At 43.8% G+C, this 20,427-nt stretch overlaps 1 protein-coding gene across 2 annotated transcripts in view; it reads right to left on the bottom strand.

The window, feature by feature from the left end:
* Positions 1–15,934, bottom strand: part of LOC147017332 (potassium voltage-gated channel subfamily KQT member 4-like) — a 297,121-nt gene extending 281,187 nt beyond the window's left edge. Inside the window, exon 1 of one of the 2 annotated variants that reach the window (XM_085846894.1) lies at positions 14,700–15,934. In XM_085846894.1, the coding sequence (XP_085703020.1) occupies positions 14,700–14,941 (242 nt within the window). In that variant the 5' untranslated portion in view covers positions 14,942–15,934. The remainder of the gene's footprint in view (positions 1–14,699) is intronic. The other variant, XM_085846893.1, reaches the window with a different exon arrangement.
* Between the last annotated feature and the right edge of the window lie 4,493 nt (positions 15,935–20,427).

Below are 20,427 nucleotides of genomic sequence, written 5' to 3'. Positions count from 1 at the left end.
GCGAAGGAGCTGCTACATGCCGGTCTGAGGGGTGACAGATGGTACGGCGGAGGGTGGGGTCATCAGCAAAGAGATAAAGAGGATTTTCCAAAGAGTCGGATCGATCATTGATGAAAACCAGAAAAGAACAGGGCCCAGAACGCTACCTTGAGGAACTCCAGCCGGGACAGGAAGAGGGGATGAAAGAACTCCATTTATAAGGCCACACATTGACTGCAACAGGAGAGGAAGTCTGTGAGCGATGAGTGGAGATGGCCTTGGATACCATAGGAAGAGGGTTTGGTGAGCAGGGCAGGGTGCCAGACCGTGTCAAAAGCACGTGATATGTCTCGGGATATGGCTCTGACTTCATGTCCGACATTGAGGACCTCCATCCATTGTTGGGAGAGCAGAAGCAGCATATCCAGGGTAGAGTGACCTGGTCTGAAACCAAATTGAAGATCGGAAATCAAGCCATTCGAGAAGAGGAAGGATTTCATGTCTGAAGCGATGATGGATTCTATAACCTTGCTGATGATTGGCAGAAGGCTGATTGGTCTGTAGTTGCAGGGATCGGTTTTTGTACCTTTTTATGCAGGGCAGTAATGTTTGCTGATTTCGAAGCAGATGGCAATGACCTTCAGCAAATGAGAGGGTGAATAGAACAGAGAGAAGGTGAGCTAGAGCAGAAGAGCAGGTTTTTAGGACACGTCGGCTGATGCAGTCTGGACCGGTTGCAGAATCTGAGTTGAGGTTTGACAGCAAGCCCTCGACCTTGTCAGGAGAAAAGGACACAGAGTCCAGAGACAGTTGGGTGCGACTGGGTCAGGTGGGTAGAGAAAGTGATGGGTTTTGGACACAAGATTTAGCTGCAAACACCGAGTTTAGGCATTTAGCCTTTTCACGTGCGGTATCAGCAGTGAAGCCATTTGAGGTAAGGGAGGAGATGGAGGGGGAACAAACACCAGAAACAGATTTGATTAGATGCCACCAGGATTTTGAGGAGGGAGAGAGGTTTGAAAGTTCGGACTTCAGCTGAGAAAGATGTTGTTGTCTGGCTCTCCTGAGGGTAGATACACACTTGTTCCGAGCTTTATGGAAGGAACTGAGATTACCCTCAGTTGGGTTTGCTTTCCATGAGGCAAAGGCAAGTTGTTTCAGGACAACTGCCTCGCCACAAGCTTCAGTGAACCAAAGGCGGGAGGAAGGGTAGGACAACTGAAGACGAGAGGGGATAAATCTGTACATGAGGGAGAGCAAGTTTCTTTGAAAGAATTCCCAGGATGAGTTGATGTTGGAGAAAGTAGCGACAGGAGACCAGTCTATAAGTTTGATAGCTGCTTGGAGACCCTGCCAGTTCGCTTGAGTGAAATGCCAGACTCGACAGCAGTGAGGTGGTTCTCTGATTCTAGCCAGAGAGATGTCCACTTTGACAAGGATGTGAACAGAAGAACCGATTGGAGCGGAGGAAGAGCAGCAGCTATTGTCAAGGAAATTTGTCAAAATCAGATCCAGAAGAGATGGAGTACCATTGGTTGAGATCCGGGTCGGGAAGTTGACCGATTGAGTCAGTCCCAATGAGTCGCAGAAAGCTTTTGCTGAAGTGCCATAACAAGTGAGAGAGGTACCCACACCTAGCCAACTGGCATGATGACAAATGAAGTCGCCACATATGAGGAAGAGAGAGTTTGGATGAGAAGCTAGAAGTTGGTCCATGTTTTCGGATAGTGAGGTGTCGATGGAGTCATCACCGTTTGGTGGACAGTACAGTACACATATAAACATGAGGTGGGAGTGGAAGGGAAGCCGTAGCCAGAGGTATTCCTGGAGGTGTGGCCGTGTGGGGGAGTGAGGGCAGTTCAAGGAGAGTGAGGAATAGAGTCTTTGATGAAGAGAGAAACTCCTCCACCAGGAGGAGGGAGTAACCGGGGAGAGATACTTGGGAGTCAGACACGTCTTGGGGGAGGAAAGTTTCTGTAAGGCAGATTACGTCTGGTTTGTCAGTGGCAACCTGTATAAAAAGATCTGAAAGGTTTGAGCGAAGGCCCCGGATATTTGAGGTCCACACTGTTAATGAAGAGGGAGGGGAGGAGGCTTTGGGTGCAGGGGGTGGGAGGGGAGGGGGAGGGTAGGACAAGGGACGAGGGGGAGGTAAGGAGGGTTGTTGAAGGAGTGTGTGGGGATTGCAGAATAGCTTGGGGAAGGGCCCGGATGAGGAGGAGAAAAGGCTCTGTTGTGCTGGGGGAGAGGGTGGACAAGAGAGGGGCAGAAGGCGGTTGAGGATTTGAGGAGGTGGAGTGAAGAGATGGAGGTGAGAGGGCAGTGGAAGGAGGCAGCTTTGTGGATGAGGGGGGGGCAAGTTTGAGATGGGTGAGTGAGGGGGGTGAATGGTGGGAGAAGGGAGAGTGGGGAGTTTTTGAGAGAGGTGAGAGGGAGGCTTGGAGGGAGAAGAGTGTGATGGTTGCTTTGAGAGTGAGGGGTGAGTTGGCACTGAAATTGGAAAAAAAGAATGGTTGATGGAAAACGAACATTCATCGCAAAATGGGTTTTTTTTAAGTTTTAGGTTAGAGATGCGATTAAACACATTTCTTTATGGATGCAATGAAGGCGAATTCAGAGAAGGGAGAGAAGAAATGCTGAAACAGTTGGATTTTTTAGGCAAGGTATGAAGGAGAGGTCGAATTGAGAGCAGTCTGTTTAAATAGAAGAAGTCATGCATTATGATACAGTAAAGAGTACCACACATGTGAAAGACAAAGATGAAGCATTATAAGAGATCGTTTTTATTAGTATTATTATTATTATTATTATTGTTTGAGAGAGTTTTCATTAGATTAGATCATGGAAGTGTTGTTTCCTTTCCTTTGTTGAAGGAGGAAAAAAAATTCCTCAGATATTTTGTTTTCTACAACTTTTAAAATCTTGATTTTATTTTAATTGAATCATATATTTGAACACTGAAGAACACAAATCATATTATTGGCGCTTTCAAAAACCTTTCGTTTAGCAGTACTGAGATAAAATATTACGCCATTTTACATCATCAGGATCAATCAAATTTGCTTCTCACAGACCCCGTCCATGTCCGTTTTTTTCTCAAGACTGTGTGGGGTAAGGTGTTCTGTGAACTCTCCAATTTTAGATTAAAATTTAGTTTAAAAAATACTGTGCAGACACAGTCGCCGCGTCGGAGTCCCAGAATGAAAAAGTAATGGAACAGGCAGTCGAGGGTGTAATAGGTACAGAGAGAGGTGTAATGGGAAGCTCCACTGTTGACATTGGACAATAGCTGCAAGTTGTCTCAGTCCAGGTCATGACAAAGATGAACAATAATGAAAAGGTGAATGCTGATTTGCATGAAAGGTTAAACAGAAATCCTGCAAATCAGAAAGCAGAGAATGCCATGATTCGTGCAGATCTGAAGTTGGCAAATGTCAAAATAAATACAAGTGTAATGGATTTGAAAAGCATTACGAATGCAATTAATGTGGTTTTTTTGTATACATAGTCGAGGCTCGTGGAAGAGCTAGTACTTGTTAGGGTTTGGGTTAGACATCACAGGCCAAAAGGAATATTATAGAAAGGGAGAAAACTCCAACAGCAGAGCCGAGGGCCAAAACATCGGTAGGCGGACAAACAATGGGTGTGACGATGAATAAGGGGCAGGAGAGGATGCATGAGGTGGACAAGGTGGATGCAGAAGTCTCAGGAGGGAAAACTGGAAATTTGGAAGGAGGGATTGGGGTGGGGGTAACGAGGGTTGAAAATATCATGGTTTTGGATTGGGGATGATCTTAGATGGTGGTGAACAGCTTTCTTAAAGACGTGGATGGAAGAATGAGATTGGAAAGGATCTGGAAGCTGGCTCCATAGGTGTGTGGGAAAAAGAGCAACAAATGAGTAGAGGTAAGCAGTGATCCTGGATTTGAGTAGTTTGAGTAGTAGGGGGGGGGATAAAGCATGGAAAGAGCAGAATTGTAAGAACAGAAAGGAGGTGGTAGAAAACAGAGAGACCACTGACCTGTGTGCTTTGGCAAAGTGATAAGCCCACAGACTCAGCTTCATTGGAGGAGCTTCCAATAATCTTCAAGGCCTTTGTTTCCATGGTGTTGAACTGAGCAAGATGTGAGGCAAGGGAGCAAGCCCAGAGGAGAGAGCAGTACTTAAGCTGTGGATGAAAGCCTTGTAGATGGATAAGAGTTCAGGTCTGCCAAGGAAGGACTTTGTATGATGGAGAATACCCAGTTAGTGGCTGGCTTTGGAGGCCAACTTTGAAACATAATTTGCCCACGACAGATCCTGGATGATATTGAGACACACGAGTTTGAATGACTGAACTTCCTCAAGAGGATTGTTAAGAAAATAGATGCAGCGCTTGCCAGATGATCCTTTCATGGAGAGATCATGAGAGTGAGATTCATCAGGATTGAAAGATATATTCCAAGTGTTTTGACCAGCTTGTAGTTTTTTTTAAGGTCTGGAGAGAGGGAAGAGGCTGGCTGCATCCTGCCTCTGAAGGGTGAGGGATGTCAAGGCAAAGGGTGGAGTCATCAATCAAAATATGCAGAGGATTTTCCAGAGAATCAGAAAGCCACTTAACCTAGACACTGCCTTGGTGTACTCCAGTCCAGCCTTAACAAGTATCGGAGATGAGAGGATCTCTTTGAGAACCATGCTTTAACTTATGAAAGTAGAGGAAGTCAGTAAGCCATGTGTGGAGTTGGCCTTGGATGCTGTAGGCAGACAATTTGGAGAGAAAGGCAAGATGCCAAACTGTATTGAAAGCTCAAAATATGTCTAGACAGATGGCCCTGATCTCATGTCTGACATTGAGGGTGTAGTTGCAGGGATCCCTGCAACTGCAATTACTCCCTCCTCCGGTATGACAGACCTGAGCCTCGTCCTGGTGGAGGAGTTTCTCTCTTCATCAAAGACTCTATTCCTCACTCTCCTTGAACTGCCCTCACTCCCCCACATGGCCACACCCCCAGGAATACCATTTGTCATCATCTCATGTTACCCAACATCCATTGTTGAGTGAGCAGAAGCAGCATGTCCAAGATGAAGTGACCTGGTCTGAAACCAAATTGGTGATCTGAAATGAAGTTGTTGGAGAAAAGGAAAGATTTCATAACGACAGCGATGATGGATTCCATGACCTTGCTGATGATTCAATGTAAGCTGATAGGTCTGTAGTTAAAGGGTTCTGTTGTTGCACCTTTTTATGTAATGTAGTGATGTTAGCGGATTTCCAAGTATATTGAAGATGACCGACCGCAAATGACTGGGTGAGAAGGGCAGAGCGAAGATGTGCAAGTGCAGCAGAGCAGGTTTCTTGGACACATGAGCTGATGCCGTCCGGTCCAGTAACAGAGTCGGAGTCGAGAGTTGAAAAAACCTTATCCACCTTCTCAGGTTCAAAAGACTCAGAGTCCAGGAGCAGTTGGATACAACTGCAAGGAAGGATGGGGTGAGGGGTAGGAGACAATATTGAGGGGTGGGAAGGAAACACAGGATTAAGGCATTCAGTCTTCTCACGACCAGAGTCGGCTGTGGTGCCATCTGAAGAGGGGGAAGGGATGGAAGGGGGGGGGCATACTCCAGAGAACGACTTAACAAGGCACCACAAGGTTTTAAAGAAGGGAGACAAGTTTTAAAGTTCATTCCTTCCAGCAATTTCCAATTGGTATTTCCTACAGCATTTCATTCTGGGTTCCCATTCAATGGTCCATAGATCATTTGATTCAGTTTCACTTTCCAACATCATTTTCTCTTTGAGATATCAGCTTCGATTAGTCATTGCAACTTGTGATGCAATGCGAATGGTGCACAAAAAAGTCGTTAAAAACTATTCTCAAGGGATTTTTTTCAATTTCCAAAGTGGTCTAAAGTGTCTTAAAATGGTCCAAAAAATGGTGTAAAAATCTCCCAAAGGGTCCTACAGTGTCCAAAGTGTCTTAAATTCTAAAAAAAAAATTGAAGGTCTATAGATATGAAAAGTGTCTAAAGGGTCCAATAACGTCTCTAGGTCTCTAAAGGGTCTAAATGGGTATGAAGAGGTATAAAGGATGTAAAGGTCTAAGGGGTCTAAAGGATCTTAAAAGGATATGAAGGGGTCTAAAGGGTCGAAGGAGTGTAAGGGGTCTTAAAGGTCCAAGGAATCTAGAGGAGGGTATGGGGTCTAAATGTTCTGTGGTCTCTGAAGATCGAACAGTTACGTTCCAATAGTATGTAATTAATGGACGTAGTAATGGCCCAAGTCACGTTCAAACAGCACATAAATAATAAACATACTCACATGGGTCCATCGAGGCTTCACCTCTGCTTTCCCACCCACCCTGTCCCCACCCTGAAAGTAGGTGGCGTTTGTGCATTTAAACTCGGTCTAAAAGGTCTTAAAAGGGTCGAAGGCGTGTAAACGGTCTAAGGAGTCAATGGGGTCTTAAGGGTCTAAGAGTTCTAAAGGGTCTGTGGTGTCTTAAGGTCCAAAAGTTATGTTCTAATAGTAAGTAACGGAATTAATGGACATTGGAAAGGCAAATGTAATGAGTGGGGAGGACACATATGCTTGGTCTACCTCTCTACCCACTCTTTGAAAATGTAAGTAGCATCGTACGCTCCTCTCGAGTAGGTCCAGGAAGGTCGAGTTGGCTGTCCTCTTTGACATCATGGCCAACATCAATGCCACCAACCTCACCCCTGCTGCCCTCTAACCTCATCATTGCTGCGATGACTTTTGCTATGAACATGATTTTTGACGTGGAAAAACTAATACGAACATGCCATTGACCAACTGCCAAAAGCATTTCTACCTGATTTCTGCTACAAACTCCTATGAGCATGGAAGTGGCTGCTGCCAGGAACAATCTTTGCTGCCTATTGTTGCTGCTTATTTAAATTTTTGTAAAGTTGGGGTTGACATTGCCACCTATAACGTGAGTTTTACCCATCCTTGTTTAAAACAATAATTTTTGAATGCCGATTAGAATTGATAAGTACTGTGTATAGGGATGGATGGGTGTGAAAGCAAATAGGATATTGGCAGATGGAAATAGGAAAATGAACCATACACTTATCACACCTGAAATGTTCTGTTGTCACATAAGGAGGTACAGTTTTGTTAAGACCTTGACCCCTCAGTTAGGTGAGCCTTAGGATGAGGCTGAAATACAGAAGAGGAGATGGGGGGAGCGATCAGTGAAAGGAAAATAATTAATTGAACAGAGCATCAGTTCTGCCAAAGCAGTTGCTATTGCCAGGGTTACTATCCTGGACAGGTTTCCACTCCAACATATCCATCCATCGCGACCATATTCTGTACAATATCAGTGCTGCCAAAGCAGTCTCCTTAGCTAGTGGACACAATCCTGGACAGGTCGCCACTCCAACACAGGTTACTCAAATGGCTCAATCATCACAGCAAGCTGGTACTCATTTTGCCAACCTCAGAATGATGACAGGCTAAATCAATCCCACCTGGTATTAATTCAACAACCAAGCAGGATTTGAACTCAGGACCCTAGGATTCCAAGCCCACCACCTGAACCATTGAGCCAACACCAGGAACACTCCAACACAGGAAGTCAGAAATTTGGAATTTGGCCAGCGTGTTGGCGATAGCTCGCATACTCTTCAAGAAGGACACTTTAACATCAACAACTAATGCCAGCAGATGGGATGCCCAGTTTAACGATTATGCGATGGACGGCACACACATTGATGAATCATCCTGCCTGTGAAACACCTGGATGACAGTTTATAGCTTGGCCAAGATTCAAAGCCAGGTCAGACAGTTTAGTGGTGAGTGTACATACCACGACAAGGCCATCCTGCCAGCCCAAAAACAAAAGCTTATATTTAAAATGTTTGCATGGATGATGCACCACCAACTGCTTGTATAATGCAAGCATGCCCCACTCATGTACATATTTTTTTTTAAGGCATTTGAAACCCAGACATTTGAAAAACAGATCCCAAAGACTCATTCCTCGGCACCAACATTTTCCGAATTAATTTAAAATATAATTGTTCGTTCGGTTGTTATCCGTTTTAATGCCTGAAGGAACATTTCCTGTAATGAAGGAGTACTGGAATTGGCAAGGAGACTGGAGGTGTAACATGTTTACGGTGTTGGCCCATGCGATGCAATGACTTGCACGTGACAACATGCAAAGTGCTGGCTCGTAGCACTGTCGGCCCGACGTCATGCGAGGTTACAGACTCTGCGGAACACCGTGATTACATCAGGGCAGAGAGGCTTTAAATATCTGCTCTTGGACCAGGAAAACTGCAGCTCGCATTGAATGAGAAAGAAACTTCTAGGAAGCAGTTACAATGACTTTCTGTCATGGAGAAGGCATCAGAGACCAGTTTAATGCTCTATCAGCACACACAAGAAGGAATCTTTGCAAAACAATTGGCTTTTTTCCAAAATAATAACATGGGAAGTATTATGTACTTTTGTCTCCTTTTGGACTGCCCCAACAACCTTCCATCTTTCCACCTGATTTGCACACATTTCGTAGCATCTTCTGCAGTCCCTGAAAATTACGGATGGAATAGTCGTTTGCTCATATGATGTACACATTTCGATCTCACAAAAGTGTTTGCGAATACCTGTGGGTCGTATGGTGTTTTATGTCATAAATATCCTCGTGACATAATCGTTTTCCCATCTTGCAATGCTGAAAACCATTAATTTTACAACACGAGTAAACAGAGAGATTTAACAATGGATGACTTCCAACGTCCAATGAGGCGGCCTGTGGAGCTCGGCTATCATTCAAGGAAATGTACCGCCAAGGCATTGGACGTTGGAAGCCATCTATATAGACTGTAACATGCAACAATCGCATAGAACTATAGATCATGCTCATGTACAGCAGTGGAGAAGAACTGAACAACTTATCCTTGAGAACAAGATTAGATGAAAGGTAACATTCTCTCATTTTTACCAGGTATCAAAATTAAGGCGATAAGTCAATCGAAAGTGATATTAAGAAGATGTCATGCTCCTCCTGTGTATAATCCTCAAGTGACATCGGAGATAATCAATCGTACTGAATATAACAGGAGCAAGAATTGCTTTGCAATACACGTCCCCTACCGATGTGATATCTTCCAAGTCCAAAAAGGGCATAACTTTGTGAAAAACTGACGAAACGCCCTGAAACTCGAACTTGTTCTGTGATATAATAAAGGCATGCACCAAGTTTCAGTTGAATATGTTAAAGGGTATGGGGAAAAAAGTCTGAAAAATCAAAGGTGGGATGGACAGACGTACGGAGAGCAAACCTACAGTCTCCTCTGGTGAAACCGGTAGGGGAATAATAACTTGAGAAGTGTCTGTTTGTTTGTTAATATTTGATATTTATGCACTCCCGAACCATGAGTTGGAAACTGGTGGTTGTACTTGGGGTGTGCTCAGGAAAGTTTCAGGAAAGCATACACATATACAGAGACATGAAGTAAATAGACACCATGATTTTAAAATTATTTATTGAACATTTGAAGTGGATTTGATCCACTTTTAGCTCGCCTGTTCGAAGAACAGAGAGCTATAGCGATACCCCCGGCGTGAGCGTCAGCGTGAGCGTGAGCGTGAAAATGTTAAATTTTTTGTATTACGGAAAAACTCCTTGACGGATTTCGACGAAACTTGGTGGGGTGGGGGGGGGGGTTAGGTATGGTCCAAGGATCATGCCATTAGATTTTGGACTTGGTCCCCCCCCCCAAAAAAAATTGTTCGAGAAAAATGCTTTTTTTGCATTTCTACATGTTTTAAGTGATTTCCAACCCCCTCCCCAAATATTGTTAGAGAAAAATAAAAAAATATTTTTTTGCATTTCTACATGTTTTAAGTGATTTCCAACCCCCACCACCCCAAAAAATATTGTTAGAGAAAAATATATATTTTTTTTTTTTGCATTTGTACATGTTTTAAGTGATTTCCAACCCCCCCCCCCAAAAAAAATGTTGGAGAAAAGAACTATAACTGTCAGCACTGTTGACATATTTAATGAATAAGATATGGTTCACTTGAGTGACTCAGCAGTATTGGCGGCGGAGGTTTTGCCATCCTCCGAGTGCTCCCCCTCTAGTTTCCTTTTTAATGTTTTTATCTACCACACTATTTTTATACGCCCGATATATATATATATATATATATATATATATATATATATATATATATATATATATATATATATATATATATATATATATATATATATATACGTATTATGTGATACCGGTCGTCCGTCCGTCCGTCTGTCTGTCTGTCTGTCCGTCCGTTCCTGTCCGCACTCTAACTCCCAAAGTTTTCAACTTTCACGTTTCATATTTGGTACATAGGTACAGACTGTGGAGATGGTGTGTAGTGACATACGTTCGTCATCTAAATTGGTTGCCATGGCAACCAGGATGCTGTTTTCCATGTAGTAGCACAATTCTGTATATACCTTCTTGTTCGGGCGTATATTGTGCTTACTTGCGCTCTTGTTACTGATTACAATATACAAATACATATATTGCTTTATAATGATACTTCACTGCAATGCTTTATAAAAAATATTAATTATTAGACTCGTCTTTTAAAAACGATAAATGTATAAACAGGCGAGCATTGGGTGGTAATTTGACACCAACTTTGACACCAACTCTGGTAATACATACACTCATATTTAGTAGACTTACCATTTGCAGATTTCAACGCTTTTACTCTTTCAAGCATAGAACCTTGTGTTGGCTTGTGGTTAGGGTGGTGACTTGGGGTCCTAGAGTCTTGAGTTCAAGTCCTGGTGGCTGCTGAATTAACACCAAGGGGTTGACTCAGCCTGTCATCCTTCTAATGGGATCTCAAATGTGATGCGTTGAGAAGGGTAAAGGATAGATCCCCTCTCTTATGGGAAGCTTTTTTTTTTACGACAGACACGCTCACACACATTTCTTTCACGAGCTCTGAAGCCCACCGTCATTTTTCGTCAGCAGTATTCTTTCGCAAGCTCCGACGCCTACCTTTTTTGAGAGCGCACGGGTAATCATGGTAACCGTGCCCCGGTGGGGCGGACGGCACTCCATGGAGACGGCCCAGGGATATAAAAACGAGTGAGAGAAAGCGTGAGGGGCGTTCTGTGAGGAGAGGCATTCTGTGGAGAGAGACGTTCCGGAGAGGAAAAGGTGAAAGAGGGACATTCTGAAGCGAGAGAGACGTTCTGTGAGGAGATACGTTTTGAGAGTGAGGAAAAAGCGAAAGCGATACGTTCTGAAGAAGAAAGAGATACGTTCTGAGATAATAAAAAAGCGTGAACGAGAGAGAAGCGAGCAAGAAGCGGGTGTAGGGGCGCAAAAGAGGAGAAGGAAGCGAGCGTGTGTGGACTGGCGTTCAAGGCTGCCCCGCGAGAGGCTGTTCGACAAAGCTGGGTGCTGGCAACGGACATGACGTGCTGCTTCTTGGTCATTTTTGTTTCGAAGGCCACAACGTTTATGGCCTGTATGCCAGTCACTGGCCTGCCGGTTTATTTTGTTAGATGTGCTGGTGAAGAGCATGAAGGTGGCAAGAATCAGCAGGTGTTTTCTTCCCCCTCTCCACAATTTTTCTTCTGCATTTCTACAGGTCCTGGTTCAGAAATTGTGTATAGTTGTGTCAATTATTAAAGCCCACCAGTTATGTGTTGTAGTTTCAAAAATTCCGGCAATTTTGGTGTAGCATAAGGTTGTCTGTGCAAGTCAGTGTGGTAGTTTCTAACGCATCAGGTCATCAGGTGGGACATATCTAGTTTAAATTGTCGCACACACTGAAGGGTAGAGTTAAAACGTACTCGGTAGGGGGTAACTTCACCTGCATGTCACACGGTAGTGTTAATTGCAATGTTGTAATTTTTTTTAAACCGATGTGCCAGCTGTTGGAAGACTCGGGACGAGTCTGGGATAGGGAAAGGGTTGGTGTTATGGATTTTAGAATCCGGTCTGATGAATGCATCCACACATCCAGGTCCTCAGACAGTTATTTCCTGAAATGCATGTTCAGATTAGCCCCATCCCCATGTCTTATGAGATCTCAAATGTGATGCGTTGAGAAGGGTAAAGGATAGATCCCCTCTCTTATGGGAAGCTTTTTTTTTTCTTTACGACAGACACGCTCACACACATTTCTTTCACGAGCTCTGAAGCCCGCCCTCATTTTTCCTCAGCAACATTTCTTTCACGAGCTCTGAAGCCCGCCCTCATTTTTTCCTCAGCAGCATTCTTTCGCGAGCTCCAACGCCCGCCTTTTTGCACGGGTCGTCATGGTAACCGTGCCCTGGTGGGGCGGGGTGAGCTTGGGGCGGATGGCACCCCGTGGAGACGGCCCAGGGATATAAAAACGAGCGAGAGAAAGCGTGAGGGGCATTTTGTGAGGAGATACGTTTTGAGAGTGGGGAAAAAGCGAAAGCAATACGTTCTGAAGAGAAAGAGATACGTTCTGAGATAATAAGAAAGCGTGAACGAAAGAGGTACGACAGAGAAGCGAGCAAGAAGCGGGTGTAGGCGCGCAAAAGAGGAGAAGGAAGCGCGCGTGTGGGTGTCTGGCCAGCGCCAACAGCGAGACGGTTTGTCCTGGCCAGAGCTTCGGCAAGCGAGCGTGTGGACTGGCGTTCAAGGCTGCCCCGCGAGAGGCTGTACGACAAAGCTGGGTGTTTGCGACGGACGTGACACGCACGCGTTTCAGAACGTTTTTGCTTCACGGACGACTTTCTGGTGAGCGAGACGATTCTCCCCCTCTCCTCCCCCTGAATGATCCGTTCGGTCCCCTTGTCTGTGTTTAGCTGCAAATCAACCCCCGATAAGCTTCTGCTCTTTGTTTCTTTCCTGGCATTTTGATTGATTTTGCTTTGAAATTCTTTATTTACCTCAGCAAATAAAAAGTTCTTTTATTTATTTATTTTTTTATTCATAAATTATTTGTCGATTTCCAACCTGTCCGTGTTTGTTCTTTCTTTCATTGGTCGAGCATTGTTCGAACCGAGATGGACTGGGAGGTAATTACCACAGATTTGACCAAAAAATCATCGGCACGCACCAGCGGTTAAAACGTTCGGCCGCCATAATTAAAATCTAATCGGATAACATTGGTGCTTTGCCGAGGGAGTTGGCTGGAATGAATGGATTATCGGGGATAAAACCCACCTAAACTCAGATCCGAACCATGCTGGACCAATTCAAGAAGGGACAGAAACGGACTGGGAATATTTCTACAAATGTTTATTTACAATAAAAAGACAAAGGCAAGACTTATCGTGAATATGCAAGAAGGAATATTTACAATGAGCAAAAATACTTATTCAGTTCTACTTGAAGACGGGCCCACACGCAGACACACACACACACACAAAATGAAAAGAAACCCAGAGATCTTTATTGGACCCTCGCAGCTGAGTTGAGAGACAAGCTGGGGGTCAGAGTTCGGTGGTCGGAGGAAGGGCGTGCTTCGCGATGCGGCACCTGACAAAAGTCGTTGGTCCGGTCCCCAGTCGCACATAGGGACTCGTGGTTCGTGGCGGAGCTTGGGTGGTGAACAATCGGGGTCCACGGAGGGAGGTCAGGGTTTCTCTGTCCTTCCTTAAAACTCTTCATAGCAGCCACCGTGAAACTCCGGAACCCGTACAGCCACCGTGAAACAAAGCTGACTGCTTACAGCCACCGTGAAAGCAAACTCAACCGGACCCTTCTTTTACAGAGAGTCTCGGAGATTTTATTGGCCTCTCTCCACAGGGAGGGGCCCTTGGCGAAAATGCACCTCGCTATCCGCCTCTGATTGGATAAGGTCTTCCGGTCCACCTTTCTGGGGCGGGGCCTCTGTTCCTGCCAGGAGACCCCAGTTACTCCTCCATGTGGCTTCGCTCTCGACGAGTAAGAGTGTCAGCGCCACGAAGGTCATCGTACAAGAGTTACAACGTTCGTGGGAGCCGAGAACTGGAACCGCGAGACCCCCCTAACACTCGACAAAAGGAAGGGGATCTGACTACACACATACTTAACGACATAACTGACTTTTGGGACATCTGTATGTTGAATGCAAATGGTTTCCAGATCCGTAACAATATATATATATATATATGTATATATATATATATATATATATATATATATATATATATATATATATATATATATATATATATATATCGTATATATTATACATTTTTCAATTTATATATTATATATAAATATATATGTACATACAGTCGTTGGAAAACTTTCTAATGAGTGGAACGTTTTGCACATTGATGATTCATTAAATAACACAAAATGTTCATCAAAATTGTATATATAAGATAAGAACGTTTTCAGAACTTTTATTCCAACAATATGTTTGATTTGTTCTTTGAATTGGTGCTATTTTATCAAAAAGTTATATTTATTACATTTATTTTCAAGAGTGTGTATTAAGTTAGCTCAATGTGAATCCATATTATTCCTCATTTGCTTGTAGTAGGCTATTGCAGTATTCTGACAATACAATAAAATGATGAGGTGAACAGTTGTACAAGTACAGCTTAGTTTGTTTGGACTGTACTTTGAATTCAATTTTACCCTTTGGTACCCCCCATTTATTCTGTGGCGAAAGGTTGTTTTTTGGTAGCTTTGACCAAAAAAAAATGAAGAAATGTCCTGAAGGATTGAGAATTGTTCATTTCGCACATGAGAAGCCGAGGGGAACGTGCGGCGGTATTACTCACACGAATACATGGTAGAGCGCAGACCACCCATGCGGACGTTCCAGGACATTGAAGATGCAGCTCTGAAGGCGCCAGTAAGCACTGCGCTGTCCGTTCACCACACCCGCACGTCTCCGTACAGTCGCCGTGCGTCCCGTATCCGGGGCTGAGGCTTTCTGCACCTTGGTGCCCGTGTTCATGTCGCCACGTTTTCCGTCCGAGGAGACCCTCTCGCTGCATCGAGCGGAGGGCGAGCTGGGCATGGCGGGGCGAACTCCGCATGGCAAAGTGAGGCAAAGAATGCGTGCGAGGCTCAGTGTACCTAGGGTGGGGTGCTAGAAACTCACAGAGGAGAGCTTGATAACATGTCTGACGTGGAGTGACATAAATGAGTCGTCGTCAAGGCGGTATGACCTAAGTGCTTCTCGAGGCGGCACGACCTGAAGGAGTTGTTCCCGAGGTGATGTGACCAAAACAAATTCTCAAGATCATGGTGTGCACCCTGAATTGTCCGAGGTGGCGTAACCTATATGAAGAAGCGGTTTCTGAGGTGATGTGAAAGAAACAAATTCTCGACGTCAAGGTATATATGACATTTATTATCCCTGTGGTGTGTCCTACAAGTCAGTCGTTGTTAAGATGTTCTAACCTAAGTGAGTCGTTCTTGAGGCATGGACCCAAGCAGTCAAAACGATGCTAGCCCAAGGAGCCATGCATTGATTCTAGCCCAGCCAAGACACGGAGAGGTCGAGATTAGAGGGAGCTGTTGGCAGATAAGGAAGCATCTCCTGCATCACACAACGAGCTGCAAAAGGAAAGCGCAGAAGGAAAAGATTGAATGAAGGAAGGATACACTGAGAGGCAGGAGTGCACGTGCAACGGGTGCAGTGCAGTGGCGCCAGCTAAGCTGTGTTAAAGGCGGTTTCCACTGAGGGGATCTTTTTTGAGGTATAATAAGAGGAGATGGGAATAGATAGCGGTGTCTGGGGTTGAGTGTGGTGGACGAGAGGTTAGGTAGGGATAAGGGGGGGGATGCATTGAGGTTGGTAGTAGGAGGAAGAGAGGCGGAGTAGAGATGCGTCAAGGAAGATGGTTATAGGGAGGGAGGGAGAGTGCGATGACAAGGGAGGAGGACACAGGGTAAGAGGAGAAGATGGAATGGAAAGGGTGGAGAAAGTGGTTATGATTGAGTGGTCTTGCCGGTTTAACAAAGAGGAGGGAAGGGAAGGACGAGAAAGGGACAAGAATGGGGTCGGGTGCAGAGAACGTGCGTCGGGGGAGATGGAATAACATGAGGGAGTTTGTAAAGGATAAAGGGTTCAGTGATTCTTTCCATATTAATCATTTATAAATATAAATTAATTCACTGAAGCTCATGGTACAATGTATAATTTAAGAAGGATGTAATGGTGGCATTGGGGTGGGGGCTTGTATGTTCATGGTCGTCATTACACCAAATCGAATGAAATGTTGCTTTAACGTTGTATTGCTTCTCTCAGCAAATCCTGCTGTTTGTTTATTTATATATGTAACAGCCAATGATAAAATCCCATCGATTGGTGGCTCTGCTTCGACCTGCCGACTCTTATTTTGCAAGAAAAACCTGTCTACCTTTTTTTTTTTCTCCAATACCAAATGTATTTTTAAATCCCACTGAAGACGATTTCTTGTTTTTATACAGCATGCTGTAAAAGTGAAGTTTACCACGTGAGCCAAACTGATGAACCTTCCAGGTTATACTGTAGCCGTACGGCATCAGTGTCTTGGTTTCGAACCCAAATTCCAACTGGGAGGGTGGGAGGGTGGGGTGACAGAAAGATAAAAGGATCTTCAGATTATGGTTGTGGGGGAACCCTTCGTGGTTCTTTGATTAAAGCTGTGGGGGACCAGTCATGGTTCCACCAATAATCCTTTTTGAAAGGATTCCAAAAAAGAAAGAAAAAAGAACACAGTGATCTAAACATTGTATTGTGGTGCTTGCACATGCATCATGTGCAGGATAAAGACATAAGCAGATGTCATTGTATTTGTACATGAACTATCAGGACATTATTAAAGACAATGGACAAACATGTAGCAGAGATGAGATTCGAAACTGGGTTCTTTACATCATAAGGTACGAGCTAAGATGGGAACTGAAATGACACTCGGTAGAGCGCATACCTCCATCAGTTTGAGCAGTCTACGTCTCATATCCCACTGATAGGTCGGATCTGGATTCGTACCTGAAGCAAAATCGAATCGGCTTGCTTTGCTACGTATATATCGTTTTTGGCCCGATCTCTCAATGGTGAAGAATCACTTTAAAAATTTTAAATAATTCTCGTATCTGGATCCAGATTCGAATCTTCACCAAAATCGAATCGATTTGATCTTGTCACACATCCAACCTGTCAACCACGTTTCATCCGAATCCACCCATCACTTTTGGAGATATGCTACATGGTATATAGTTTTTGGCTCCATCTCTCAATGGTGAAGAATCACTTAAATATTCTTAAATTCTCGAATCTGGATCCAGATTCAGATCCTCACCAAAATTGAATCGATTTGATCTTGTCACATACCCAACTTGTCCGCCAAGTTTTGTTCGAATACGCCCACCGCTTTTTGAGATATTGTGCTATATATCGTTTTTGGCCCGATTTCTCAATGGTGAAGAATTCCTTTAAAAATTATTAGATCCGGATCCGGATCCAAATCATCAACAAAATCGAATCTTTCATCCTTGTTACACACCCAACCTGTCCGCCAAGTTTTGTCCGAATCTGAACACAACCTTTTGAGATATCCTGCTCACAGATAGACAGACAGGAGTGAAAACATAACCTCTGTCCACGTTTGATGGCAGAGGTAACAATAACATGCCAAACCTTAGACACGGTGGCTATAAAGTCTGGAAACGTTGACCAATATACATTATAAATGGTTTATTGACATTACATTACAATACATGACATGTTCAATGACATTACATGACATGTTCATTGTGTTGTTCCTCATGAGAAATGCACAGTTAAATGCGCTGTGCAAAATTATCATGAACACGGTGCATTAATGCAGCATTCCCATCAATCCCTGCACATGCATCCGTGATGCGTTGCCTCAGATAATTTGGGTCTGATTTTCACCAATTAAACTTGTGCCTTCAGCATACCCCAGAAGTAATCAAGGGGGTTCAGATTTGGTGAGCGTGCAGCCCACTCCACAAGGCCACGTCGTCCAATCCAGTTAGGGAAATTATCATCCAACAGAATGACATCATATTATCTATGTTTCCAGACTTTATTGCCACCCTGAAGTTACTTCCACCACTGAAGGTGAAGGAGGGTTATGATTTTGCCCCTTTCTGTCTGTTTGTCTGTTCGGTTGTTTGGTTGTGTGCAGGATATCTCAAAAAGTTGTGGAGGAATTTGGATGAAATTCTGTGGACAGGTTGGGTATGTGACAAGGACGAACTGATTCGATTTTGATGAAGATCTGAATCCGGATCTGGATACGAGAATTATTTAATATTAAAAGTGATTCTTCACCATTGAGAAATGGGGCCAAAAACGATATACAGCATGATATTTCAAAACTGTATTGGGCCCAATATGTTCTCGTGGATCAGGCATTGTGTGGCGGAGGTATGTGTCCTACTGAGTGCCCTTCTAGTTGTATATGCAACACTTTTAAAGGTTTCCTTGGGCCTCAGCCATTCTAGTTTCCAGCCCAGTATTAAATTCATTTTTTCCAGCCTCAATTTTCGCTCTTAAATTCTTATTTTACTCATGTGAATCCAGGCGACTGACAGCCCATTGCATCACCTCTGGTGATGCCAGTGCTGTTATTTACTGTTCCAACTTACCCTCCTTTGCAGACACCATGTTCGTGGTGTTGGCCGGGGGAAGCTTGGCCCAAGTCTTTCACGAACCGGCTGGTCAGGCCTGATGTTTGACTAAGGTCAGGGCAATAATTTGTAATTCATTCAGGGTGCTGGCGGCAGCTCATCTGCTCTTCGTGAAAGATGCTATGGGATATTTAATGGTCACAAACTAATGCCAGCATATGGGATGCCCAGTTCATTGTCCGTCCGAGGGATGGCACGCACATTGATGAATCGTCCTGCCTGTAAAACACAAGGATGATAGTTTATAACTGGTTTAATATTGGAATCCAGGCTCGACAGCTTAGAGGTGTGTGTGCCTCTACTCGGCCATCCTGCCAACCCTCCTCAGAGCTAAATATTTAGTGAAATTAAAACGTTTCAACGAAGATACATTACTCAAAAAGTCACATTACTCTTATTATATTTATCCATAAACCAACGCTTCAACATAACCTTTGCTTGCAGCTCAGTGGAGTACTGACTCCAGTGTCATGGGCTCAGTGTCATGAGCTCAGTGTCATGGGCTGACACACCAGCATTACATCTCTCTCCCTCTCTTGAATTACGTGGAATCTAAATCTTTCAAAATTAAGGAATATCCCAAGATGAGGCCGAAGCACAAGGTCTGTTACTTTCACATCACAGGTAGGTCGGTAGTCCCTCTCTCCTTAAAAAAAAATCGCCTCATTTCCAATATTACTCCATTGAGTCTTTCAGTCCTCAGACCTTTCCTATCTGCTCCAGGATACATACACTCTTCCAGTAACCCCCTCCTGGTTAAACCTCCAAAATTCAGGCTGACTGCACATCTCAACTCCTCACTCATCCAGTCTAGATGGAACTACCTTTCAGAAGCTGTTCTGTCTCACTCTTCCCTCCACAGCGTAAAGGAAGCAGTGCACTGCCATCCCCCAATTCTATCCCATGAACGTTATTACCCCCATTAACCTTTCCTCACGTAATTAACTTGCTCATTTCAGTGTTTCCTCCCTTCCTCCCTTCCTCCCTCTCCCCTTATGCTGTTCGTTCATCCCCTTGATGTTTGTTCCACTGTCAGATCTACCTTGCTCTTTCATGGGCCTCGCTTTTGTATTTAAAAAATAAAAACCCATAATAATAGTACTCGATACCAAGCTGTTAGGGTTAGGGTTAGGGTTGATACCAGCTCGATTCCAAGGAAAAGCAATTCAATTATTCTAATGCTGTTACATGTCCATTTCATTATTTTCATGTGTAATAAAGAAATGGTTTTATCATTCAAATAGTTGATTAAAAAAAAAGGATGGTTGTATCATAAAGAAATGTAGATCAATAGTGATGATGCAATAATTATTCAATTTTTTTTGTAACTTGAAATTTAATTTTCGATAGCTTTTACACTCTTAAGTCCAGAAAATCTGCAAGAGTGAACACTAGTCTCTCGGAGCAACGAAAAACTGCCATTACACAAATGTCAGATACAACAGATCAAGTGTCGATGAAGAACCCTTTCTGATTTCAAGGACAATGAAGAAACCGTTTGGATGTTCAGTGACAACAAATATCCCTTTATGATACAGCAGAAGGACGAAGGAACTTTTCCGATTCAGCAGGACAATGAAAGATTGTGACTCGGCAATATGAAAAAGAACCCTTCTGATTTAGCAGAATGATGAAGAACAGCCCTTTCTGATTCAGGAAAACAAAGAACTATTTTTTGATTCGACAGGACAACGAAGAACTCTCCCTTTTTCATTCAAGGGAACTTTAATGAAAATGGCCTCGGCTAGGGGTACGGGATTATTTAATTAAATCCGTTAGATATCTCCGATAATGTGTTCAGATTCACGATTATGTGACATCCCAAATTGGCAATGCCAGAGAATGCCTCTCATACCT

The sequence above is a fragment of the Eptatretus burgeri genome, chromosome 11 (genome assembly GCF_056783735.1).
Source record: "Eptatretus burgeri isolate ZD-2024b chromosome 11, Ebu_testis_v1, whole genome shotgun sequence".
NCBI lineage: Eukaryota > Metazoa > Chordata > Myxini > Myxiniformes > Myxinidae > Eptatretus > Eptatretus burgeri.
Note: the sequence above shows the minus strand (reverse complement) of the source record. Positions and strands in the feature narration are given on the sequence as shown.